Here is a 27,171-nt window from a genome sequence, read left to right as displayed (position 1 = left end):
CCAGGGAGAAAAGGCTCCGTGTCAGACCCTCCTGTGGGCTCGGCCGAGGGACTTTCACCTGCTCAGGTTCGTTCAGGCCTGAGTAGCCCTAACCTCAGTATCACCCAGTGCCAGCCTGGGTCCGGCCAGGGGCCAGCCCTTCCTCCAAGGCCGGGTCACTCGGCGTCAGCTGGGGTGGCCTCAGCCTCCTCAGGGCTCAGCGGCCGAAGTCCACGCCCTGTGCCTGGCTGCCCGTGGGCGGGGCCGCAGCTCAGGCCTTTGGGTGTGTTGTTCCTAAACTCCCCCGGGCACGCCCCGGACAATGGTGACTGGGCCCAGTGCTGCCGGCCGAGGCTGCCCTGTCCCTGGGACGGCGTGCCCTGCGCAGGGTGGTGGGACAGCCAGGAGGAGCCGCCTCGAAGGGAGGAAGAGGACAGGAAAGGCCAGGGCTTCCTGAGTGGCTGCCTTGCACATTTCTGTGCCGAGATCCAAGACCCGGAGAGAGAGACCTGTGAGGAGGGAAGGGGGAACCGTGGGCTCCATTGTCTCCTGAGAAATGACAGCAGAGGTGCAGCCCCGCCCGCCCGTGAGCCTCAGGGCCCGGGCCCTCTGCTTGTCCTCCCTGAAGCCAGAGGGATTGTCAGGACGCCTCTGTTCCAAGTGGCCGGTCAGCCTGTGGCCACTGCAGGGTCAGCCTGTGGCCATTGCAGGGTCAGCCTATGGCCACTGCAGGGTCAGGCTGGGCCGCTGCAGGGTCAGCCTGTGGCCACTGCAGTGTCAGCCTATGGCCACTGCAGGGTCAGGCTGGGCCGCTGCAGGGTCAGCCTGTGGCCACTGCAGGGTCAGGCCAGGTCACTGCAGGGTCAGCCTGCGGCCATTGCAGGGTCAGCCTGTGGCCACTGCAGGGTCAGGCTGTGGCCACTGCAGGGTCAGGCCTCGGTGCCCAGCTGGACCGCCCCTCCTGCTCTCCTGCGCTCCGCTCAGTGGCCTGGCAGCCCCTGGTGCCGGCTCTCCCTTCTCGGGCTCAGAACAGCCACATGGAGTGCTCTCTCCGGCCCGGGTCCGCCCAAGACTCCGTTTAAGCCCCTCCTCTTCCATGAGGCCCCTGGTGTTTCTGCCAGATGTGGCCCCCCGAGGCCCCTGAACTGCGGGACCCCGCCCGTCTCCTCCCCCAGGACCCCACACTCGGGACAAACGAGGCTGCCACAGGCCTGGCCATCGTTGGCAAGCGGGTTAGGAGCAGAAAGCAGGTTAGGCGTCCCTGCTGAGTTGGCTGAGAGACAGCCGCCACAGCCCTGCCGCTTCCCGGACCCGCACCCGCACCCGGACCCGCACCCGGACCCGGGCGGGAGGGCTGTGTGGTTGTCCTGCGCCGGCGCGGGTCCTGGAAGCGGAGGGTGAGGCAGCCCCCTCTCAGGGTGCCCCAGGCAGGCCCCCACCCCGCGAGGGGCAGCCAGGAGACCGGGGTCCACCGTGGCTCTGGGTGAAGCCTCCCCCCCCCCCTCCCCGGACTCCCCCCCACGGCCAGGGCTCTGTGGTTCCCGTCTTCTCTCCAGCCCTTCCCTCACTCACTTTCTGGCAAAATCACTCGTGACCAGTCACGCCCCAGAGCAGCGGGGAGGCGTCCTCTGCGGGAGCCGGGACAGAGGGGACACGAGGGGCGACTCGCGGCCTGGAGGCCCCCCTGTGCCCGGGCTCCACGGAGCCCTGCGTGGCCCTTCGTGGTCCCCACGGAGGCAGCACGAATCTCCCCTGCCCCTGCCCCTGCCCCTGCCCCCGTCCCCACCTCTGCTCCTGCCCCTGTCCCCATCCCCGCCCCTGTCCTTGTCTCTGCCCCTGCCTCTGCCCCTGCCCCCGCCCCTGCCCCCACCCCTGTCCCCAAAGCAGGCGGCGCAGTGGCTGGCGTTTCCCAGCATTTGCTGTCTCCCCGCCGATCCGCCTGCTCCCCTAAGCGCCCAGCTGTGGAGCCACCTGAGGAAGAGGCTCCCTGGAACCTGAGCTTGGAAGGGAATTGAAGGCCCCAGCAGCCCCCTCCCACCCCCCGCACCGGGGGCACCTCCCAGGGCCTGGCTGCGTGCCGCCTGCTCAACCCTGCATCACGGTGGGGCCGGGGGCTCTTTGAGGGACTACGGGCCTGCAAGGCTCTGCAAACAGGCCCAGCCCCCTATCCCCGCCCCCCCTCACTTGAGCAGCGGCTGCCCAGCAGGATGACGGGCAAGGACATGGGGACATGCGGAAGATGAGGTGGCCATGGCCGTGAAGACGGACAGTGAGCAGTTCCATGGTGCATTTTAGCGGTTTCCTGTTTGGCTGGCCCTGCAGACCAGCAGCACGCACCCGCTGCTCATCTCCAAGCCCCTGGAACAGAGGCCTGGGCCCCCTTCGCCCAATCCCACTGGCGCCAACCCTTCCTCTCCCTGCGTTCTCTCCACTCCTCAGCAATCCCTGCCTGGGGCCTGTGGACTGTCACACGTCTTTGCTGAGCTACCAGTTGGCAGGGGGGGTGGGGTGGGGGGGGGGGCAGGTTGTGCGCAGGGAGAGGGGGTGGGGGGTGATAGCAAATGGCGGCTTCTCTTCCAGAGACAGGAGGTCAGCCATCATGTGACGTCAACTCTGTCTGGTGGTGCTGGGAGCCAGGAATTGACCGGTGTGGTCAGGTGGCACCTGAACTCCTGTGTCAGGGGGTAGGTATCGGGTTTAATAGAACATCATTTACTGGTAATTTATTATATGTATGGCATGGGCCTAGGGCAGTGGTCAGCAAACTGCAGCTCTCGAGCCACATGTGGCTCTGGCTCCTTGAGTGTGGCTACGAAGTTTCAATCGCACTGTACGTGCGCGCCCGCACGTGGTATTTTGTGGAAGAGCCACACTCCAGGGGCCGCAGTTTGCCGACCACTGGCCTAGGGCCTACAGGAAACACCAACAAGGGTGAGCCATGTAAACTCCCGGTGTTTTACCTTTCACACAAGAATCGACTAAGTCGTGTTAAGACTGATCTCTGCCTTCGCCTGTTTGATTCAGTGGATAGAGCGTTGGCCTGCGGACTGAAGGGTCCTGGGTTTGATTCCGGTCAAGGGCACATGCCTGGTTGCAGGCTCGATCCCCAGTAGGGTGTATGCAGGAGGCAGCCGATCAATGATTCCCTCTCATCATTGATGTTTCTATTTCCCTCTCCCTTCCTCTCTGAAATCAAAAAAAGACTGATCTCCAAAATTTGTGCTGAGTCTAGGTTTGGATACCGCATTGGTCCTCATCATAGCGAGTCAGCATTCACTGACTGAGCGGGAACATGGAAAAAGGTGTGTTTATAAATATTTCCTCAGCTTCAGCGTCACATCTCCCTCTATTAACGGTAAGATGGGTGACTCAGCAGATTTCATTCTCACTTAACCCCAACCTTTAGGGTTAGGGTTAGAGTTTAGGGTTAGGGTTTAGGGTTAGGGTTAGAGTTTAGGGTTAGGGTTTAGGTTTAGGGTTAGGGTTAGAGTTCGGGTTTTGGGTTGGGTTTTGGGTTAGGGTTTAGGGTTAGAGTGTAGGGTTAGGGTCAGGTTTATGGGTTAAGTTTATCGGTGCATTGTTTTCAAAAGTAAAGCAAATACCATTTTCCCAATTGATTTGAAAGAGAGCAGATGGGGTAGAGGGAGACAAGCATCCATGTGAGAGAGAAACATAGATCAGCTGCCTCCTGCACGTCCGTACGGGGTCCCAGCGGTAAACCTGAGCACGTGCCCTGACTGGGCACTGAATAGTGACCGTTTAGATGCACGGGACACGCCCCCCGAGCCAGGGTGCCAACTCCATTATGATGTAGAATCGCTAAATCCCGGCAGTGCCACTGTGGGAAGTGATGGCGACTAGTGCAGTGCGGAGTGTGTCCTCACCCAGGACGGCTCGTATGGCCTTGGGGCGTAGCTTTGTGCTTCTGAACTTAACCTCCCGAAGAGGACGGGGCTAAAACAAGATAAGGCGTGCGCCTGGTCCTGGGCCTGCTGGCAGGCCTCATCCGTGGGCTGTGGCCGGCGGGGAGGCTGAGAGGGGGATTGTGAGAGGGACCACATGGCCTCAGCATCCCAACCGCCCCAGTGCCTGGTGCAGATCCCTCCAAACTCAGAGCATCCTCCCCAGAGGTGGTCCTCCTTCTAGCCTGTGGCTCCCGCTCTCTCCCATTTGTTTGTATTTTGTGGTGGACTTAGCCCTCTTCTTAGCTCTAATCGTCTCCCTGATAAGCAAGTACCAAGAAGCCAGGGGGTGTTGGAGGGCGGGGCTGGCAGCCATTTTCCTTCTCAGCTGCCTCTCTGCCGGACACAGGAAAACTCGGGCTGCGTCCCCGGTCCTGAAGAAGCCAGCATATCCGCTGTGGACACCCTCCTTCGTCTCCAACAGCGTGACCCCTCCCAGCGCCGGCAGGCCTGCCTGAGGCTGACCCGGTGTGCATGACCGCGTGCTGAGAGGCCAGGCTGGGGCCCGGGGAGTCTGGTTGATGTTTATTGGGCCCGAGTGCGTGGTTGGTCCTTAGGGACTTACAGAGACACCATGAAAAGAGGAGGCACGTTTCCTCGAGGGCAGGCAATGTCACTGGCTTTGGAGCTGCCTAACCTGCCGTAGATGGAAGGTCTGACTACACAGCGGGGCGATACAGCATTTCAACCATTTAAATCAGGCTTAGGATCTGCTAAGGACACACAAGTTGCAGGCCTCCACATGGGCGGGGCACAGTACTTGCTTTTGTTCCTGGCGTCAATCATAAAAGGATTATTTGCGTAAAGGAAAATACCTTCTTAAACCAGTTCAGAAAGGATTTCACTAAGAGTGGGACAAAGAGGGTGCTTTTGTGTTGCCCAGCAGGGGCGCTTCTGACATTTTGTGGGGGACAGTCCTTCCTCTGGGCTTGAGTGTCCCAGTCCTCCCGTGGTTGCCAGCAGGGCCCCCCAAACACTGTGACCACCAAACCACTTACCTGGCCCCCATCTGGGGCGCCCACACCTGTCCACTGACCATGGAGCAGGTCGGGGTGGGGGTGGGGGTGGGGAGACCGGTGCATCAGCAGAACCTGCAGCGGGGGGGAGAGCCGGCATTGCCATGGCTTCCAAGCACGTGGTAGAGAGCGGAGAGAGAGGTTCTGTGGAAACGCAGATGCTCCCCAGGCCGGGGCGCCCGTGGCTGCAGCTGAATGAGCAGCAGGTGTGTGTGTGTCATGTCGGAAGTTCCAGCAGAAAATGGAAATGTGAGAGTCGGGACGTGACTACAGCGGTTAACCGGCTTCATTACTGCCCTCGCAATGTAACATGGTTTTCATGTTCTTTATTATTCTGTAAAAGGTAACAAAATATACAGAACAAGGTTTTCCCTTTTTAACTAATGTTACAAACCCATATTATTGCTTATATATAAATATTATATTCTATAGCTGATCATCATTAATCAGGTGTGTGAGCCCAACCATGGAGCCTCTAACTGTTAAACCAGGAGTTTATCTAAGCGTGTGTCCTCCTGTGCTGTTTATCCAGAATGAGCGAGGACGCTGCTGCCCGAGGAAGTCACTGTGTGCATGTGTGTGAGTGCTTTCGACCAGTTTTCAAGCCTCAAAAACATAAATACAGAGATGCATCCTTCACAGAAATCAAGTACAATCAATCAATCTGGGCTAATTTCAAATACAGACGGAATATGGCACGGACTGGAGCCGCCGAGGGTGCTGCAACAATAGGACTCTCACACACGCCAGCACGGAGCTGCCCCTCAGGCGTGCAGCGGCCCTTTCCTTGATTCGATCGGCCCTGCCCCCAGCACAGACAGGAAGTGATTCAATAATAACAACAGTAAAAATCAGGCCGTTTGGCACTATGATACAAATGGGAAGTAACCAGGGAAGCCTCCCGTCCCAGCCCCGGAATCTTCCCGCTGAAACAGCTACTCTCTTAAAGGAACTGGGTACGAGGAGGGTCTAGATTAGAGAACTACGAATAGAGTTTCAGAGTCTGCGTGCGACCGCGGGGCCCAAGCTCGGGCCGCCCTGCAGTCCCGCGGCCTCACATGGCCTCGAACTCGTCGATGCGCTGCTTGGTGTTGCCCTGCCGGATCTGCCGCAGCGTCTTGTACTTGTCGCGGCCTTGCCTCATGTTCTCGTTGTGGATGATGTCGTTGTGGGTCCTCTTGGCCTCGTCTCTGGCCTGGGACAGCTCGCTGGACAGAGTCTGCAAGGCAAGAGGCAGGGTCAGGCCCCCACCACCGCCCGCCCTGGAGAGTGGGTGCTGGTGGGGGCTCCCTCGTGGCCCTTGGGCCGCCGGCCCCAGCGGGAAGCCTGGGAGCCCCGAGAGCAAGGCGGTGCCGCCCATCCCGCCCTCACCATCAGCTGCTGCTGCACGCGCAGGTTCTTCTCGGCCTCGGTGACCCGCTTCTCCTCGTGGCGGTCGTCCAGGATGCCCTCGCTGGACAGCTCGGCGCTGTAGCCGGAATCCTCCGCGCCCTCCTCCTGCAGGTTCTCGCGGACGTGATAGGCCACCGGCTCGTACACAGGGGGCGGCGGGGGCGGCGGGGCCGTCATCACCAGCTGCAGCTCCTCCTTGGTCTTCACCAGGTCATCCTGGGCTTCCTTGGCCTTCGGAAGCGAATCGACAGACAGTGAGCACGTCTCACACAGACCCGTGGCCTGGCCGCTTCCTCCAGAAGCACCTTTCTTCATGGGGGCGGCCGTTCCCCTTGCGGGTAAGGACCCCCCCATCCTCACCTCCCCTTCCTCCTGGCAGGTGCACAGCATGAGCCACAGGAGCTGACTGCACCAGCCAGTGTCCCTGCAGCTCAGAGAGAAACTGATGCCAGGGTTTGACATTTTTCTAACTATTTTTTCTTCTGTCTATAATCCTAGCATATGCTCACTGTACATGTTTTTTCTGGGGGGAAAAAATTTATTAAAGAAAAAAAGTCGTCCCGCCTGGAAAGAGCCACTCGGTGCTGGCGCCCGGCTTTCTTCCTCTCCCGTGGCCAAGCTCCCGCCCCCCCAGCACGGCGCTCAGGGAGTTCTCCCCATCACCCTGATCCTTCCAGCAATGTCTCAGGGGCACATAACTGAACCCCACCCACTTCATCACCACCCGAATCCCACGGATGAGCTTCGTTTACAGCTGGTTTGTAACCAGCTTTTCTCACTTAATGCTGTGTAATAAGCACTTTCTCCAGAAACCCAAGGACGGAGGCCTCTGCACACAGATTGGCAGGGAGGGGGTGGCGGGGGGGGGGGGGGGGGCAGGATGAAGTGAGGGGAGGCACAGGCGTCCTCACAGGGGCTGCCTCAGACGGGGAAGCGAGGAGGAGAAGGACAGGCGGGGGCGGGGCGCAGAGCTTCCCACAGCTTGGCTGAGGCCTGTACTGTGACCCAGCCCCGCAGCGCCCAGGGCCTGTGCTCCTGGTGGGCATGAAGGCCGATGGAGTGGCGCTACCACGGCTGCAATTCACTAACCTCTCTGCGGGGTCCTACAGCAACCGGACAGGTGGGCAGTAGTCCCCACTGTCCACAGGGAAATGAGGCTGAGCGGTGAGGCCCCTCACCCAGGTCACACAGCAGAGGAGGGCAGAGCCTGGAGACCTCCAGGTCCCATCACCGCTGTGCGTGCCAGGCTGCATGTGCAGGCCGCTAGGGGAGGCTTGTTTCGGGTCCTGTGGCTGGCTCGCTGCTGGGGGCACCCAGCTAATCCGACTTAAAGCCAGTTTTGGGGGGGGGGGGAGGAACGCTGCCCGGTGGGGCAGAACGCTCAGGGTGGCCTTTTTCTAAGTATCAAGGCGGCTCTTTGTTCCCCTGTGATCCCACAGGCCTGTTCCCGTGGGAACCTCTCTAAGAAGGACCAGTATCGGCAGGGCATACGAAACGCCCCCCCGGTTTCCGTGCACCTGGCAGCCTGGCCCGCCCGCGCCCCGCCCCACTCACCCGGTGCTGCCACTCCTCCACCTCGTCCTCCTTGCGCCTGCGCGCCTCCTCCAGCAGCGCGATCTTGGCGGTGTACTCTGCGAGCTCCGCGGCCTGTGAGGAGCCAAGTCAGAGTGAGTTCTGGAACGCCTTCAGCACAGCCTGCTTGTGAACGAAGCCTCCTGGGAACGCGGCGGTGCCCGCCGCCACATGTCCCTTCCTGACCAGCAGGCGGCAGTGGCCCGCACCCACCACCGGCACCGCCCGCCCGCCCGCCCGCCCGCACTGGACTCCGTCCAGCCGATCCGCTTCCAGCCCAGACAGAAATCATTGTCAGCAGGTGTCACTTTCTCGTCCCCAGAGGCGGCCCCTCCATAATTCAGCACTGAAACCGGGCTCCTACCAGCTGCTCCTGGCTCTTTATCTGATCCACCGTCTGCCTCTCCAGCTCCTCCTTGGCGCGCAGCGCAGCCATGCGGTCGGCCTCCAGGCGCTCCGCCTCCTCCTGCGCCCGCTTCCGCTCCTCCTCCAGCTGCAGGGCCCTCTGGATCTGGTCCGAGAGCTCTGAGGGGACACAGCACCGCGGCTGCTCACGGCTCTGCCCCTGACCTGCAGTCGGCCCCACTCCCAGCCCAGGGCTGGATGGAGAGTCTCGGGGTGACGGGACCTCTTTCGCCCCCTCCCACCGTGTTTACGGGGCGCAGCGCCCAGGATGCTCCACCCGCTGCAGAGCGCTGTGCGCACCCCCTCCTGGCCTGGTGCCATTCACTACCCTGCAACCTTGAGCAACCTTTTCTGCCGCTAAAGCCTCACCTCCTCTTCAGGAAGACGGACCCTCGGGACTCACCTCCCCGGGCAAGGGGGCCAGCAAGATAACGCCCTAAAGGATTCCGCACTGACGGGACCTGCACACAACTACTTCCCAGGCCCGTCACCACTTGACCCTGTCCCTGTCCCTCAGTCTCTACTCCGGGTGCTAAGCTGCATTCCTCCTGGCTGTGGGAGCTGTCTGTCTGTGGGGCCGAGTGAAATGCAGGGGACATGGCCCGGGAGCGCGGCCCACCTTTCTCGGCCTTCTTGGTCTTCTGCTCGTAGTCCTGGAGCCTGAGCATCAGCTCCTCCTTCTCCCGCATCATCTGCTCCTTCTCTCTCTCCACGGTCTCTCGCCTCTTCTTCTCCGTCTCCAGCTGCTGCCTGTTAGGGGAGGGCAGGGAGGTTTAGGCTCCGCACACTGGTGCACTGTGGACACGGCAAGTCAGTCATCCAGCGAGGCTGCTTCGCCCGAAGCCGCCGTCACAGCCCAGCCATCGAAGGAGCAGCTGCGTGGTCACCTGCTGTCCCCAGGTCCCGGCGCTCCCGCCAGCTCTGCCAGCCCAGCCACAGCGAGGCCGCTGCGAGGGCCCAGCCACCCATAGTTACTACGCAATCTCCCACCGGCTCTCCCGAGGTGGACAGCAAGGCACCGAGGCCGCCTGGCCGGCTGCACCTGCCCCACTGGCCGCCCCGCGCCCACTCACCGCTCCAGCTGCTTCTGGTGCTTCTCCTCGCGGGCCTGGGCCTTCATCTGCTGCACCTCGATGGTGTCGGGCTTCCTGCGGCGCATGTACAGCTCGTGGTTCCCCATGCAGAGCTGCAGGATCCGCTTGTTGATGCGCAGGCGGGGGGCGTAGAAGACGAAGTCCTACAGGAGAGAGCAGGCGCTGACGGGCACTCCCGTGTCCACCCCGCCGCACACGGTCCTGTTTCTAAGAGGACTTGCGGAGCCGAGAGCAGGGGCCAGAACGAGGCTTCCACGTAGGACACTGACTCCCAACAGACGAGACACCCGAAACGCAGGTCTGGGCGCCGTGGGACACCCGTGCTCCAGGGCCAGCAAAGGGCGGGCGGGCACAGGCACGGATGCTGGGCTGCGAAGCTGCTCTATGTATGTAAGGTCGCAGCCTCAGGGAGCCCAGTGCCCCAGTGCCAGTGCGCCTGACCTTCAGGGTAACACCTTGCCAGCCCGCCACAGCCACAGCCACAGCCACAGCCACAGCCACCACCACGCCTGCCTGGACTTCTTCAAGTTCCCCTGCTGGGCTTCCGGTCTCCCTGCCTCAGCCTGCGCCTCCCACTGCTACACGCACAGCGATCAGGTCCCCGCTGGGCCTCAGATGCCATCCTGTGAGCTCTAGGACCGGGCCGAACACCGTGGCCTGGCACACGAGAAAGCCATCCACCCTGGCCCCCTTGTTCACCTAACCCATGCCCTTTTGTGCCTGCAATCATTTCCCCAAACAGTCCCTCCTACTGGGAATGTCCTGTCCAATGCCGTACCCCCAAAACCAGCAGCACGACCGAGGGAGGACACCATGGGGCCCCCTCCTATCTTCACGGCTTCCCTCTTTTGTGCCCCTCCCTGCGCTGACGCTCCTGGTACTGCTGGCACTCTGCTCCGCTGGCTCGGTTTGGTCTCTGTCCCACTCGAACGGGGTGGGAACCTTTTTGGATATTTATAACGTCGTTCACTTAAGGTAAGTTTATGTTGCTCTGAAGGCAGCTACTAGAATTATTCAATTTTGAGTCCCGCCTGCGGTTGCCTTGGCAGGGCCAGACCAAATGTTCAGGCCTGATACAGCCCGCGGGCCGGATGTTCCCCACCCAGATCTAGACAGTCAGCACCTGGAGGACAGGGTCGGGGGCAGTCCCCTCTGTGTTTCCCGTGTTTACTGGTGCTCACTGAACACCCTCCTGGTGGCTGACCGCAGTTCAGGCAGCAACACCACCAAATCCCATGGCCCTGAGCAAGTCACTTCGTCACTGAGCCTCAACCTCTTCAACTCTACAGTGGGGGTGACAGCACCCTAACGGGTTGCCGAGATGATGAAGTCAGTTAATGTTCATAAGGACTCAGAATGCGGCCCACACCATGGAAGTGGGCTGGTGCACCAACACTCACGTAGAGGCTGCTGGCTGCCCTGTGCCCGCTCATGGAGCAGCTCACTGGGGAGCAGCTCGCGGAGGAGCAGCTCGCGGGGGAGCAGCTCGCGGGGGAGCAGCTCACGGGGGAGCAGCTCGCGGAGGAGCAGCTCGCGGGGGAGCAGCTCGCGGGGGAGCAGCTCGCGGGGGAGCAGCACGCGGGGGAGCAGCTCGCGGGGGAGCAGCACGCGGGGGAGCAGCACGCGGGGGAGCAGCTCGCGGGGGGAGCAGCTCACAGAGGAGCAGCTCACGGGGGAGCAGCTCGCGGAGGAGCAGCTCGCGGGGGGAGCCGCATTCTTAGCAAAGGGAAACGCTGCTTCAGGGAGCTCCGTGACTGGGGACCACAGAAGCTCCGGACACGGATGACACACAGCTTGTGTCCTGGCTCCTCGCTCTGCGGTGACCAGCAGGTGACAGAAAGGGAATGTGGGTTAGAAGCTCCTGCTAAAGGTTATTGACAATGCCTGCCTGCTGCTCCTCCCTGTCTTCCTTTCTCTTCTCAACCGCAGGGCCCTCAGCATCGGGATGGATTCTGACCACTGGCCCAGGGAGAGAGTGGCCACAGACAGCGCCTCCCGTTCCACAGCACCGTCTGGGACCGACGGGAGGTGCCGGGCAGGCCCATCCACACGCCCCAGGACCCACTTAGCTTGCGAGCTCCTCATCTGCTCCAGAAACCTGGGAGAATGCTGAGCCCCGAGCCCACGGCTTCCTGGGTGCGGCCCTCCCTGGGTTCACACGTTGTCATTAAATCGTCAGGTTTCCCAGGGAGGTGTCTGCAGAGCCGGGGCAAACAGGTGTTTTTATTACCCACCCACCTCTCATTACACAGAGGAAACACGCTTGTGTTGGCTGCACAGACAGGCACACTCCCCAGGAGGTCTTGCCTGTGTCCCCTATGCACTGGCAAATGAACTCTGATCAGCACCAACTCCTCTTCAGAAAAAAAGTCAGTTTAAAAGCCAGGAACGGTGGGACCGTCCCGGGAGACGAGCCCTGTGGAGCTGGGACACGCGTCGCAGGGAGGACTCCCTCGAGCTGCCTCTGAAGGACAGTCTGACTTCAAGTTAAAAACTAAAAACGGAAATTAATGATTACAAGTGTCTCAATCCAAGCCTCCAGCCAGCGTGCTAACACACAACCACACCCCGACGGACCTGGGACAGGCATCCAAACCCAGGCAGAGAACAGACCCCCCAGAACAGAACCTCGAGGCACGAGCCAAATTCAAGGAAACAAACCCAAACAAAGGTCACCTTGAAAAGGGCCAGGGAATGAACAGGGGAACTCCTAGGGCTCCCCACTGGGCCCCACCTGGGGATCCCTGCCCAGGGTGAGGGGTGGGGTGGGGCGGGGGGCAAAGGTCACGGTGAAAGGGGCTGAGCACAGAGCAGGATTCAGCCCAACATAATTTCGCTTCTTAGACGTTTCAAAAGCGGTTAGAGCTCACTGCCTCGAGCCTCTGCCTCTGCCAGGAGGCCACAGGGAGACGCAGGCTCAGCCTCACAGCGCCGGGCAGGCTGAACAGTGATGGTTAAGGCCCCAGCCTGCGCGTGCACATGGCAGGAAGAGCCGGCCTGTGGAAGGACAGGCTGGGCACGGAGTCGCTGCAGAAACTGCCCAGCTGCCGGGGTGGGGGAGGGAAGGAAGCCCCTGCCTCTGGGATTTCCTTTCTATCTTCTAGGGAAAAACTGAAACATGGAAATCTGGTTTCCTGCTGCCCCACGTGAGACCGGCCGTGAGCGGGGAGCCCTGGGAGATGCAGAGGGTCCAGGACTCGGTCTCTCGCCAGCTCCCACGTCACCCCCCACGGGAGCTGGAGCCTGAGCCCAGGCCGCCTCCCCGCAGGGCCTTCGTGACCCACCCCTGTAGGCCCAGCAGCGCTCTGGGCGCAGGCCTGACTGCCTAACACAGCAAGTTGCAACGACAGCACAGGTTCTGGCCCCAGAGCCGGCAGCGATCGCCGTCCGCTCCAGGTGGGGACCTGAGATGCTGCCAGAAGCCCCCGCACCCCAGCTGCTTTTTCCCGTGAACACGAGCATTTCAGGCCCAGAAAGGCTCAGCTTTCGGCAAAGGTCAACGACGCAGAATGGCTCTTTTCTGCTAAGGAATGGAGACACCTGACAACTCAGGTGACAGGCACCTGGCCTCCACAAGAACCTCCCACACCACGGTCGGCCCTGTGTCCCGAGAGGTCCTGGACCCTCAATGTAACCTGCTGGCAACCGCCCCCAACCCCCACCCCCCCCACACACACACTTCTGAGCATCCCGGCTCCTCGTCACCCGCGGAGAAGTCTGATTTATCCTGGAAGCACGTCTGGCTCTAAGAATGAAAACCAGTAACCCCGTGCGGACTCCACGTGAACTTACAGGCGCCTTCTTGTCGATGGGCTTGATGACAAACTTCTTGTCATTGAAAGAGATGTTCCTGATCTCACTCCACGGGAAGCCAATCTTTGGGGTCAACCTGAGGTTAAAAAAGGTCAGATGTTAGACGTGCCCAGATTGACTAAGAGGGGTTTGCAAATCTATTCTTAGTTTTCTCTGTTCAATCTTAACAAGTATAAGGCTACCCAGGGAGCATAATATGGGACGTACATCATTACCGAGTGTTCTCGCGCGCCCTCGGAAGGCAGGGGGCTGTCTGTAAGGCTCAAGCTCAGGAAACCCGTCCATTCCCACTCGTCTTTCTCGGTTTGAGTGTCTCACTGCATTGAGTCACCCTGGCTTGTAATCTCAAGGTCATCTTTGATGTCCAGCCCCGCACGTCCTGGCACCCGTTTGAAATGTCTCTCACAACCATCGTTTGCAACCACCCTCACATCAGCATCCTAATCCCGCCTTCCCGTGGCAAATCCACCAATTCCTCGGCGGCAGCATCTACGTCAGCCGGCTTGTCCGATTAGTGGTCCCTCTTCTAAAATGTCAGCAGGGCGGTTTCCTGCTGCCCCAGGTGGGACTGGCCGCGAGGAGAGCCTGTGAGTGCGGAGGGTCCAGGACTAGGTCCCCCCACGGCAAGAGGTTCTACAGGAGGAAAGCCACAGTCCTCCCCTTGGCAGCCCCGGCTTCCTGGTCCCCCAGACTCTCAACACAGGGTTTCCCGGAGGCCCCTGGAAGGGCTCCCTCCTGCTCTCCCAGCCCGCCCTGCACCACAGCCGCTCACTTCCTCTCCCCGGGTCTTCCCCCTCGGCCCGCACTCTCCTAAGTCACTGCATAACCACTGAGCTCTCTGGAACCCAGGAGGTGAGCTTCCTCGTGGTGTCTTCCCCAGCTGTGCCGAGTGGCTGCTCGCTGAGGGGGGGCCTTGGCCGGGTCAGGCCCCCCATGTGCCTGTGGATTTTGTCTGGATGGTCCAGCCATGGCTGCAGGTGGGCACTGAAGGCCTCCATTCCTGTCCTGTTGTCTCCTTTCCTTCAGATCGGTTAGGATTTGCTCATCAGTCAGGTGCTCGGGTGCTGGGCAGACACATGTTTACGACTGTTGTGCCTCCCTGAGGAGCCGAGGGCATGGTGTGGCTGCCTTTTCCTTCCCGTGTCACCTCCACACTCTGACCGCACCAGACCACACTCGTAACGAGAGCCCCACACGGTCCTCTGTGGTCACTAGAGTCCACCACAGGCCGAGACCGGCTTTGTAATTAGCGTGGGGACGTTTATCATATGACTTCAAGACCACGTCTCTACTCACCTCCTGATGCCACCCCATTCCTCCAGCATTTCGCCATGGATACCCCTTTAGAAGGAACACAGGTCCTAAGCCACCACTCAAGGATATTGCCATCAAAACTGGTCTTTTCCCAGATGTGTAAAAACTCCCCATTTAGAGGTGAGCAGGGGTGGGGTGGAATGCTGCCTACCAACACGTTCAAATAAAAACTAGTGGGCAATCTAGTCTGCTATGGCAGCAAAGCCAGGTCAAGGCAGAGTGTGCCTGTGTGTGTGTTTGGGGGGGACGCTCTGAGGGACACAGCGGTCACACACGCCTGGAGGAGTGGTGTCAGGGCACTGCCAGGGGGCGGCTTCAGTGTCACCTTCTCAGTGCAAGCGCTTTTCCGGGGTCCTGTCCCCCAGGGGCCAACGTGCTCCCCAGCACCCCAACACACACGCAGGGAGTGCTGTCACCCCAGCTTCTCACACGGGACAGTAACTGTTAGAGGTGAAGGAGCTCAGGAGGTCACGGGTCCTGCCGGCTCCCACGTGTCCTCTCCACAAAGGCCACACGAGTGACACCAGGAGGTTCCCTCCGGAGCACGAGCGACCACTGCAACAGAGGAGCTCGGGGGCTGCGCTCGGTTCCCAGCCGACAGGGACCGAGGGTCAGCTGTCCAACCGCGAGCGAAGGCCGGACAGGCATCGCTCCTGCCGGGCCGTCACTAGGGCCTCTCTGGCGCAGCTGGAAAGCTGGTGTAACACTGACAGCCTTTCATCAGCGTGACTGCAGTGTCAGAGGATCGGAGCGAAGAGCCCCTTTCATGCCTGACCATGGTTGGAAGCTAGCCCCCACAAGGACTTCTTTCTTTTCTCTCTTTAAAGAGTTCACACATAGGACATGGACAGAGAAGGACCGTCGATTTAAAGGATTTATATTGTGTGCCCTGCTCTTGCTTAGGCCACACATTTAAAAAAAAAAGTGACATTCTTGACTAAGAGGGACCAGAGCTCTTCCGAGAAAGAGCCGATTCCAGGCCTGGAGGGAAAGTGCAGGACGACCCTGGACTCGTCAAGTGGAAGAAAAGTGCTCAATAACAATGGCATCCAGACCACAGCATGAGGTCCGAGCCCAGAGGATAAAGCAAGCGCCCGAGTCCCCGCAACAGAAACTACTAAGAATGGGGATGGGGAACTGTCCCCTTCCATCGGCCTTCCACTGAACACGCTCTCCTTTCAACGGCACAGCATTTCTCAAATACCAGAGGAATCACTGTTTCCTGTAAGACCCGCCAGGGATGCTAGAAGGAAAGTGTGATAAGAACTGGGGTGCTTATAGTTTAATGTGTCCCCCCAACACCCGCATGGGTTGGGAGGGGAGGAAGTGCTGGAGGAGCGCAGCAGCCCCACCTGACCAGTGATCAAGGTCAGCAGCACCGTAAGGAGGTCCTGGCATCACGGCCACCACGCAGGACAGACAGCACAGCATGCCCGTGGGGTCCTCGCCAAAAACCAAACTCACCCGCTGGTGTGGCTCAGTGGTTGAGCATCAACCTATGAACCAGGAGATCACAGTTCAATTCCCAGTCAGGGCACATGCCTGGGTTTCGCGCTCAATCCCCAGTGGGGGCCAATCAATGATTCTCTCTCATCATTGATATTTCTCTCTCTCTCTCTCTCCCTCTGAAATCAACAAAAAATATTTTTTAAAAGTATCAAACTTGAATGTAACCATGAGAAAAAAGACCGAAGTTGAGTGCACTCTGGGGCAGTTAAGAGAAGGGCACTTGCAATCTTTCGTATTTACTGGTTTTGAAACCTTTCAAAAATCTGAAATGATTTCAAAATGAACTAAAGAATTTTAATTCAAAATATGCCAGAAGGTGATGACAACGTTGTACATCTTGACAGGAGTTTGGATTTTTACAGGCATTTGTTTGTCTAAACTCGGTAAATGGACACTTAGGAGCGAACATTTCATTATATTTAAGTTTTACATCAAATGAAAACAGAACGCCCTGCGCCCAGGAAGCCATGTGCACGTGGGGGAGGTGTGCGAGGGAGGCCCGGGCACTGCAGGGGGAGGACAGGCAGGTGGGAGCCCCAGGTCTCCCCGCAGCAGGCACGCGGTGCTCACTGGGAAACCGTCCCGGTTTGCAATGTGTCAGAGATTTTTCATTTAAAAGGTTTAGGAACGGTCTGCGCGGTGGGCTGGGCTGGAGATCACCGTGTCCTACAGAGCGAAGAGCCAGTCCTTGGCCAGAGGCAGGGCTGGGGCAGATAACAGGGCTGGGGTGCGGCCGCACTAGCGTGGAGGGAGGGCTCACTAGCGTGGCCTGGCCTCCCTGCGCCTGGAGGGGCCGCTCCCCCACCTCCCACTACAGCCTGCGGCGGGGCCAGGCCTACAGGCTCCAGTGGGTGGGCAGGTGCCTAACCACGGCCCAAACTCTGTCAGCCTGAGGCAAACTCTGAAACTTCCCACTTGGGAGGGTCTCACGAGTCCTGGCCATGGGGAACTTCTATAGAGACTACGTGACTGTTCCAGGTTCAAGTTCGGGTCCCCGAGTCCAGGAGAGAATGGCCTGGCACCTGGGGTCCCCGCACGTCTGGTAAAACAGACTCACAGCCAACACAACTGCCTGGTGTCTCCTCCCTTTCACTGAGCACAACACGGCACCTCCCCCCTCGCCCTCCAACTGGGTGTGCTTATGGAAAGTGGAAATTGTCTTTAAAGTAGCTGGTTTATTATGTGCTTGAAACGTCCTTTCGAACGTGAATGAAATGGAAATCAGAGTGTCTGACTGAGTCCTGAGTAAGGAACCGAAGGGAAAGGACCGGACCGGGGCCTCGCCCTGTGGGAGCAGCCTCACCCCTCACCGTCCCTGCTGGATTACGAAACGCACTGGCCCTGCTGCAAGGACTAAAGAACTAAAGAATGGGGGGGGGGGGGATCGGGTTCCTCTCGTTCTTTGTCTCGTTCTGTTGTTTTGTTCTTGGTCTGGATGCCAAGCAGAATTATAGCAGCTGATCTCAACTGTTCCCAGGCTGATAACGCTTTTCAGGGAAGGGCCTGGGTCTGCCAATTCCCTCCCTCCCGCCGTCTCCTGCTCCGACCTACGGTTCACGGAGAGAAAGACAAGTGCTCAGTCCTACGTCTCCCACGTAAGGGTCACGTATACGATGAGCAAGGGGCCCAGGAGGCACTTCCCAACTGGAGCACATTCAACACTAAAAGGACATTTTAGTGAAATACATGCATGTCTGTTTCTCTGCAGGGCGCACCGAACCTACCACCCAACTCATCCTCAAGGTACCCGGTCTCCCATCTGAGCAACTTCCAAGAATTCCACCCCTGCACTCCTATCCCTAACCCACCCCTGCAGTCCTAAACCTACCTCACCCCTGCAGTCCTAACCCTACCCCACCCCTGCACTCCTATCCCTACCCCACCCCTGCACTCCTAACCCTAACCCACCCCTGCACTCCTATCCCTAACCCACCCCTGCACTCCTAACCCTACCCCACCCCTGCACTCCTATCCCTACCCCACCCCTGCACTCCTAACCCTAACCCACCCCTGCACTCCTAACCCTAACCCACCCCTGCACTCCTAACCCTAACCCACCCCTGCACTCCTAACCCAACCCTAACCCGGCCCTGCACTGCTGTCTGCAAGGGCACCAAGTCCACGTGAACACAGCCAGGAGTGGCCTCAGACCCGAGCCGCAGCCCCTGGCTCACCATGGACACCGTATTGTCCATATTTGCTTAAAAAGAGAAGCTGGGCCTACTGACTGAGTGAACATCTGCTTGTTTTCGTAACTGAAGAGGGATGCCTTCCCCAGCAGGAGGGGGGAGGCAGGAAGTGAGGAGGTACCCTCCCCCCAGCATTGTCTTTGGGGAGAAGGCCCCTTTGAGAGGGTCACCAGTTTCATCGCTCATGGGGGGGAGGGGAGCAGGAATAGGACCGGAGAAGCCAGCAGCTTGTTTTACTTGGAAAAATGCACATTGTGTGCTGGGGGTGTTACAGGCTGCCTTCACTGCGTTCCTGCCTAGGCTGCTGCTTGCAGCTTGAAAAACCTGTTTGGACAGCCCTGGCCAAGGCTGCATTACAAACCTGGTCATTCAAGAAAGTTCAAAGAGGCAGTTTCCCCGATGTGATCCACGAGGCCTCCGCTCCTCCGCTCACGCACACTCGGGAAGAGCACAGGCCGGTAACCCACCTCTAGGCTCTGAAGGCCTGTCCCGTCCTGTGTGACTAGCATCTCCAGCAGGGATCCCCAGCGCGGCCCGACCACGCCCCCACCCAATTCAGGCACCAAGTGGAGGGTTTAGGTTCGTCTGACCGGGGCCCTGCCTGTACTTGGAGTTCTGGCAAGAATGCGGTGGCTGAGATTACAGAGAGGTTCTTTTGTGGTATCACTTGTCAAAAGCAGTACTGCGCCCCTCAAGAATGCCAGAGAGGGGTTGTGGGCGATCTGGAGTGTGGGGAGCTGAGAACATTAACCTCTGGGAACAGGTGGGGAGAGGGAGGCCCAGGTGGACATGCGGGAGCCGGGACTTAGAGGAACAGCCTGCGGCCAGGAGGGGTACCGGGTCAGTGGTCTAGCCTGGGCTCCGCAGGCACGGAGGCAGGAACCCAGGCCCAAGGGCGTGGCTTGGCATAAAGGCCTGAGGGCAGCCCGGCGCCCTCACCCTCAGATCTGCAGCCACGCTCTGCTGGGACGCCAGCCGGCCATCAGGGCCGCTTGCACTCAGGAAGCTTCTGATGGGAAGAATCTAGAATTTAGGCTTGTCCTCCGCTCACTGAATTAGAATGATGTTTTCTGTGTGGATTCTCAGCAGGAAAAAGGCCTGTGTGCGCAGGGATGGGCACACAGGGACGGGCACAGGAAGTCAGGGGAGCCGCTCTTGAGAACCCTCACCTGGCCTGCTCCATGCCCAACAGACCACTCACCTCCCGGGTGGCAGAGGACTTGGTGGGCTGTGTACATAAAGGCTATTGTTTACAGGTCTTAGGGTCCCCAGCAGCCCCACAAAGACCCCAGTTGGATTAGCACAAACCTCCAAGCCACCAGGCTGCCTGGGGGGAGCTCTGGGTGGGCCGGCACCCCAGGCAGGGAGTGGGGGTGAGGTCACAGACCTCCGTGGTCTCCCTGCGGGACCCTCCGCACATGCAACACGTGGCGGTAAAAGGTCGCAGAGACAGGAGAGAAGTCACGCACACTCCAGGCACCATCACGGCCGCAAGCCCTCGAAGACCCACCCCCCGGGCCAGTCGGCTGCCGTAACCGTTTCAAACGCAGCCCGCATGCGTAATCCCCATGCTCGCCACTGCCTCCAGGCCCATTCCCCACCAACTAAAGCTCAGTATGAAGTTCAACTCACTTATCTTCTTTCTCGTAAATATTGAGTCCCAGGGCATCCACTCCAAGCCACAGGTCTGTTCCTTTCTTATTTTTTATCTCAAAATAGTTGATCCCGTACATTTCCAGGTCCTGGGCGATCTTCAGGTACTCCAGCATGGCGCTGTCTCTATTGGGGGACAGACACGCACCATGGTCAGTGGGGATGTCCTGGGCGGCCCGAGGCGCAGGCAGGTCGCGTGGACGGCCAACAGCCGCGTGCTCCAGGGGCTGTCCCGCTGCCGCCCACACTGTGCCCAGGCGGCCCCGATCTGACCACTGGCATCCCTCACATTCTGAGGGAACTGGACTGACTCACACTGGCTTCTCTGGACACAGACTCTCCTGGTTCATTTATTGCCAGGATCCCACTTCTCTCGCCTGCGGGCCTTCGGGGGCTCCCACCATTTGCCTCACTAGCAGCCTCGGCTTAGGCTTCGAGCTATTTCCCTCCAAGGAAGCAGCGTGGCTGGGACAGGAAGCTCTAAGGCAGTGGTTCTCAACCTTGGCTGCACATTCGAACCACCTGTGAATCTTTTTAAAATCCTGATTTCTGGGCCTCATCCTCCGGAAATTCTGTTTCTTTGTTATGGGCTGGGGCCACAACAATAGTAACAAAAAAACAGAATTTCCAGAGGATGAGGCCCAGAAATCAGGGTTTCAAAGATTCCCAGGTGATTCGAAGGTGCAGCCAAGGTTGAGAACCACTTGCCCTAAGGACACGTGTCTGGGAAGCCCAAACTATAAAAGGCCTGAGTCTAGGACCATGCGGCCATGCCCGAAGCGAGGATTCAGGGACAGAGACTGGCCATTTCCTACGCTTAACAGCAAGTGTTCCTGGCTTGGGATCAGTTGTCTGCACTTACTTTTGAAGGCAGTCGCCTCACGGACAATGAAGAACCTGGCCCCTCTGTGACAGAGGAAGACAGAAGCCTGATGCTTAGGAGCAGTGCCCCGCCCCCTCGACTAACGGGACGTTTTAGGAGAGAGGGAGGGAGGGAGGGGGGGGGGGAAGAGAGGGGGAGAGAGAGAGAGAGAGAGAGAGAGAGAGTGTGAGTGTGGGTGTGTGTGTGTGTGTGTGTGTGTGTGTGTTTGGGGCTTGAAGGCTTCAATCAACTAACCTGCCTCTGCCCCTGACCCCAGGCGGGAACACCTGGCTGTTACGGAAACCTCACTGTAGCCGGCTGGTCACCTCCCTGGAACGGCCCTCGCGGGCACAGGCAGACAGGCCGCAGGCAGCCCGCCACACTCACTTGAGCATCCCGCGGTGCTCCGCGTGCCACACCTGGATCCGGTCCTCCCACTGGTCCCTGGTGAGCTTGTGCTGGTCCATGACTCTGACGGCAGAGGAAGAAGGCACAACACCGTCACCCCAAAGGGCAGGGCTGAGAGGTGAGTGACAGGCTCTGTCCCCTCACGCCAACCTTCACTTTTTCTTTAAATAAAATCACCACAAAGTGCTTTGTTTCTACTTCCTAACGTGCAATTCTACTTAGGACGAACTAAAATCTGATGATTTAGACTCGAAAGAGACAAACTCAGTCCTGCTGGGAAAAAATGTAAAGGATGTTTTATTTTAAGAAGCCTTTCTGCCCAAAGGGGTCATTTATTTGATCATTAGTGACTAGCAACAGATTTATCGGGGGCCAAACTATTATACACCAGGAGTGGTGAAGCCGTCAGGCCATGAAAAACGTGATTACTTTGTAACACCCTCAAATAACACGCCGCCTACAGCCCATGAGGAGGTCCCCTCCCTGCTGCTGCTCAGTCCCCACTGTCCAGGCGGATCACCGGGCCTCAGGGCGCTGCCGTGCGAGGCAGTGCCTGGGACAGCCAGGCATGCGACCGTCACAGGCCAGCCGTGTGAGCGCTGCCCTCGACGTCCGTGTTCTCTGCTGCTTCACCTGCCCGCCCGCCCCAGGCCCGGCCGCTCACCTCTGGGGGATCAGCCGCTCGGAGCTGAGGTACCCGGACTTGTGCGTTTCTTTGTTGTAGTCTCCAAACTTGGCCTGCACAGCGTAGGAGCCGAGGAGCACCGCGGTCTCGGGAGGGCAGTAGATCTCGTCGCTCAGAATGCCCTCCTTCACTTGGAGGAAGAAGAGCTTCTGCGTGATGTCCTGGATGAGCTCCTCGGGCACGTCCTCGGGGTAGAACTTGGCCCTGAACTTGAACTGCAGGGGATTCTCCTTCCTGACCTCCTGGGCCGACACCTGGACCACAGAAGCCGCGCGCTCACTGCGGGCTCAGGAGAGAGAGCCCTGCCCCCCAAGCACAGGCTGCCCCCACGGCTCAGAGGGCCCTGCAGGCCAGTTTCAAAGACTGTTTACGCTGAAGTCACCTTCTACATGTAAGACCCAAAGGCCAGTTTAAGAAGTCCCACTACAGACCCTCCCTTCGCGGGAAGCCTGGCGCCAGCCTGGCCCGATCTTCTGGGGACGGGGCGAGGGAGAACTCGAACTCAAAACACCTGCTCCATGAGCCTGGAACCTGGAGTCCGGCCACGTGGCCAGTCCAGCGTGGACCACAGAGCTCCCACCCCTCCTCATCACAGCCCCAACAGCCCCTGCTGCCATATAATTTGGGAGGAGAGCAGGGTTTGGAAAAGGGACATTTTCCAAATTGTTTGCAGAAAACACATTTTGCTTCTTACTGTTCTCTATAATTGTTACTGGAATTATCCCGTCTTTAGAGTTGGGAGATAATCTATCACAGGTTCTGACAAAGCAGTAACAGGTTCTTGCAGAACAGTGGGTGATTCATGGTTTAGAAGATTAATAATCGCACTGTTAAAACAACACTAAGGTCAGCTAAATGCTAAGAATTAACCCTCATACGCTCGGTGAGTGAGCAGCGAGGGGAAATGCCCGGGTCCGACTGCCGACCTGTATCCCCATTTACAGGAAACCTGCGACCTTTTTGTCTGGAAAAACTTTTACACAAATAAAAAGGAACAAAAACCAAAGTCCGCATAAGGTGCTCCAGTTCGATGCCAACAGAGGAGGACCAACACCCAGTAACAGTGCAAACAGTTGAATGTGACCTACCTTTTTATCAAGTTTCAACCAGGTAGGAAATCCTTTATTATCTACGTACTGGAGGCCGAAGTACCACACTTCCCGCAGGCCGATGGTCTTCACCACCTGCGAGGGAGAGAGGGCGGGAGGGCGACAGCCATGAGACACGAATGGGCAGCGCTACCAGCAGCGCCGTCACGGGGGCCGCGGTCACGGTGCCGGCTGCCTGGTCACACCGAGCCAGCTAAGAGGCTATTCCATCACCCCAAAGCCATAACGATTTATTTTTAATATCGATTTGAGCAGATTCTGGTTTACAAATCTCACTCCTGCTCCTCAACTCCATCCTGCGTTCCCGAGTCACTGCGAGCTGAGTGGCGGCACTCCTGACGAGATACTGGGCACACACAGTCACGGGCTCCTGCGTGGCTGGGACCTGTGACACGCTCATCCAGTGCCTGTCACTGCCAGGGGTGCCCCTGGGGAAGGAGCTGAGCACGGCCAACGTGAAGCAGAGGTGCACTGGGTTCTCCTCGGGCTGCCCTGCCTCTCAGCCAGTTGGCCCGAGACCCTGCGTCCAAGAACGGGGAGCCAGCAGCCCGGGGAAGACGGAGGCCGATGGTGGCGCTTCCAGGGAGGGGCGGGGAGTCTCGGCTTCACACAGGCCACAGAGACGGAGACTTCACTGCTGGTCACAGCGAGGGTTTCACACTGGGCAATCTCCGTGTCACTAGGAAAAACCTCTCCTGTGGCCATGCCCAGCTGCTGGTCCGTGTCTCGGAACCAGACATGCAGCTGCGGACACTTGTTGAACATGACCAAGGCCAGTCCAGAGCTTTGCTGTGCAGTCCTGAGGCCCATGGCGTACAATGTTAGGCTCAAAGAGAAGGGTCCTAGAGGGGAAGACTGAGCACACAGCGATGGGGAACCAGGGATCGGGAGCGCTCGCTTAAAGGAAGTTGGAAATGCCGGTAGACCGCCCTGGGGGACAGATGCCTGCGTTCCCCTGGTAGGGAGAGAGGAGAGTCCGCCCTCACACAGCGCTTGCCTCCCAGTCTCTTATGAAACCCGATGTCTTGTTTTCACGGCAGCCAAGTGTAGAGAAAGTCAATTCAGAGACCAGAGTCTCTGTGCCCAAAGCCGCTGACTTATTCCTGCAAATCTCCACCTCATTTGTGTGTAAGGCCTGCCCTGCCTTCCTGTCTGGGTTGCTTCAAAGCTGCACAAGAAAGCCCACATTCCAGCCATCGTCCTCTCTCTGTCCTGTCTCCCTTCACCCCCCACCAGCCCTGGCCCGGCCCTCCCCACTGGCGGCCCTCCCCCTCGTCAGCCCCTGCGGGTGCTCAGGGCCACAGCTCAGAGTCCTCTCCACCTGGCAGGCGTGCCAGCCCCTTCCCGCAGCATCAGACTCTGGAACCTCCCGTGGACAGAGCCTGGACTTCACTCTTTTGGTGAAAAAGCCTGGTGCCTACTCTGCCACAGGCTCCGTGACGTGAACCTCCCACAGATTTCCGGGGAACCCGCCCCTCCGTGTTTCCCAGCCCTGCTTCTATCCCGATGGTGCTCCCCAAATGACAAAATAGACTCGGAGGACCTTCCCTCCTGCGGTCCATCCTAACAGCCGCCCTGCGGGGGTGGCACAACACCCCTAGAGAAACACCTCACTATCCCTCAGTGTCCTCAGCCCAACCTGAGGCTGACCCCACAGGGAGGGGAGAGGAGCAGGCCTAGCCCTTTACCTCGGCCTGGGCGGCGTTGTAAGTGGCGGGGGTTTGGGAAGTAAAGGCAGGGATTGTCTATTTCACTCCATCTTAAGCAGCAGCTGAAAAACACTGGCACACACAGTCACACGGCAAAACTCTGTCCTCGCCGCTCTGGACACCAGCAGTGGGCAAGTGCCCTCGGCTTGTCAGGGGACCTGCCTCCTGCGTGGCTGTTGACCTGTGACACGCTCATCCAATCGGAGCCCTGGACTAGGACCCAGTCACAGCCCAGCTACTGCAGAGACTTCCAGGGGTAGAGAGGAGGGGTCAGTCTAACTCACCACCCCGCCCGCTTTCCTAACATGGAGCCTCCCAGCTCTGCTTTAAAATAAATTGCTTGAGGTCGGCCTGGCACTCATTAAAGACAAGGACTGTCCGTGACTGAGGGACATGGTGCTCAGGCACAGCTAACACAGCACCTGGGCCTCCTCCCCCGCCTGCACCCCCTGGAGCTCAGCTGGCTCCATGGAACAACTTCAAGATTACCTTTCAGGCGAAACCTTTACAATTTGAACCAAGTCCAGCCCCACCCAGAGCAGTAAATGTCTTGATCCTTGCTGGGCGAGGCAGCACAGGGAGAGCTGAGGTGTGTCCCCACCCCTGCAGGCACTGGCAGGACTGTCACCCTGAAACCCCTGGGGCTGCTGGGGGGGGGGGGGGGGCGGCGCAGCGCAGGGAATGGGCGATGAGAGGACGTCCCACCCAGCAGCGGGGAGTCACTGCAGATTCTAGATTTGCTAAAATCCTACCCCCCAGGTCTCCCCATCAGCACCCACTCCACTTCCTGGGTTAGTGCTGGGATGGGAACATCGCTTTCCTCCCACTGGGGCCTCAGAAAGGCGAGCACAGCTTAAGGGCCTGCATACAGCCCGTCCTGTTGCCCACTGGACCTCGGCCCCGGAGCACTCACTCAGCCCACAAAGAAGACCTTGCTCGCTGAGGAACTGTCCCGGAAGAGCTATCGCAGGGGGCTCGGTGCTCCCGTTAAAACCCCACTTTCACCTTCAGGCTGCGAGAGGGAACGCGACGGGCTCCGTGGGGCCCAGCTCACATGAGCGTCTGAGCGAGCTCAATCAGAAGGAGCTGGGGAGGGTCACCCTGGAACCGTGGCCTGCCTGGCCCCTCTCAGGCCCGTGGGCGGTGTCTGATCTCCACTGCACCCAGCCCCACGCTGATGGCCAGCAGCAGCCAGGTGATCACGAGAGCCGGGGGGCAGAGGGCAGCCAGAGCTGTGGGTGCGGCAGAGCCGGGGGAGTGGAGGCGGCGTGCTGCCACCCTGCAGGCACCGGCAGGGCTGGCACCCTTGGGCTGCCGAGGAAGCCGTCGATGTCCCCGAAAGCGCCCCTCGGAGCTGTGAACAGGGCCACCCCCCCAGGGTTCTCAGTGTGAGCCCCCGCGGGAGGGGAAATGGCTGCTCTACAGAGAGAAGCAGGCAGCACACGAAGGAATATGCTTATGCTTCGCAAACAAAATGATTCAGATGTTGCAAAAGTTTCTTTTCTAAATGGGAATTCTCTCTCTCAAGTTCAGAGACCAACCTGATCAAAAAGCTGCTTTCCTGTGGTGTTCGGCTGGATGGCGAACTCCAGCTCCGCGTCCATGGTGGTGACTCGCACATTGATCTAGAAAACACAGGGACAGATCACACTTAGCGAGCATTCTTTTCTCTCTTTTAAAAATATATCTTTATTGATTCCAGAAAGGAAGGGAGAGGGAGAGAGAGAAACATCAACGAAGAGAGAGAATCACTGATTGGCTGCCTCTGGCACACCCCTCACAGGGTATCAAGCTGGCAACCCAGGCATGTGACCTTGACCGGAATCAAACGGGGGACCCTTTCAGTCCACAGGCGGATGCTCTATCCACTGAGCCAACCCAGTGACAACAGCGTTCTTTTCTCTTAATCCTCTCCTGAGCCTGCCACTCGGAGCTACTCAGCCACACGCAGGTGGTTCCTCTCCAACAGCCATTATCAGTCTCGTCAACACACACGTGTGCACACGCACACACGCACACACTCCCCGGCTGATGGGAGGTAGCTGAGGAGCCTCGGCGTGCACAGTCTGGACCCGAATGCAGGCCTGCCTTCTTCAGCACATTCACACTCAGGTCTATGCCCTTCTCGACAAAAGTCCTCTGACTACGGTTAGTAGATTTCCCGAGCACCACCTCCTTCTGACCCCACAACAGCATGAGGCTCCGAGAATTCAGACCAGGGCAGGAAGGGAGAGGATCCACTGGGTGGGCAAAAGTAGGTTTATTGCTGTTTATATGGAAAATACAATACAGTAGGTCCTCGGGTGACACGAGAGATCCGTTCCTACGGCGACATAACTCAATGTTCGCCGTAAGTCGGAACCCACCTACATAAGCACCTACGTCACTCACATGGAGCACAGACACAGCAGTAATGAAGTGAAACAGCAAAAAAAATGTAAAAGAAATATAACAATTCCTAACCTCTACTTGTGGTAAATAAATAATAAACATAAAGCAC

General features: G+C 58.8%; 1 protein-coding gene across 1 annotated transcript in view; it reads right to left on the bottom strand.

The window, feature by feature from the left end:
- Positions 1-5,785: 5,785 nt before the first annotated feature.
- EZR (ezrin) overlaps positions 5,786-27,171 on the bottom strand; it is a 40,786-nt gene continuing 19,400 nt past the window's right edge. Inside the window, exons 3-14 of the mRNA XM_070417396.1 lie at positions 26,213-26,296; positions 22,942-23,037; positions 21,833-22,107; positions 21,148-21,231; positions 19,878-20,024; positions 13,213-13,309; positions 9,400-9,563; positions 8,946-9,076; positions 8,286-8,446; positions 7,904-7,996; positions 6,329-6,580; positions 5,786-6,176 (exon numbers count right to left, since the gene is read on the bottom strand). Of these exons, the coding sequence (XP_070273497.1) occupies positions 6,012-6,176; positions 6,329-6,580; positions 7,904-7,996; positions 8,286-8,446; positions 8,946-9,076; positions 9,400-9,563; positions 13,213-13,309; positions 19,878-20,024; positions 21,148-21,231; positions 21,833-22,107; positions 22,942-23,037; positions 26,213-26,296 (1,749 nt within the window). The 3' untranslated portion in view covers positions 5,786-6,011. The remainder of the gene's footprint in view (positions 6,177-6,328; positions 6,581-7,903; positions 7,997-8,285; positions 8,447-8,945; positions 9,077-9,399; positions 9,564-13,212; positions 13,310-19,877; positions 20,025-21,147; positions 21,232-21,832; positions 22,108-22,941; positions 23,038-26,212; positions 26,297-27,171) is intronic.

This window comes from Myotis yumanensis, unplaced genomic scaffold (assembly GCF_028538775.1).
Source record: "Myotis yumanensis isolate MYYU_CA2020_CCGP unplaced genomic scaffold, mMyoYum1.0.hap1 SCAF_6, whole genome shotgun sequence".
NCBI classification, from domain to species: domain Eukaryota; kingdom Metazoa; phylum Chordata; class Mammalia; order Chiroptera; family Vespertilionidae; genus Myotis; species Myotis yumanensis.
Note: the sequence above shows the minus strand (reverse complement) of the source record. Positions and strands in the feature narration are given on the sequence as shown.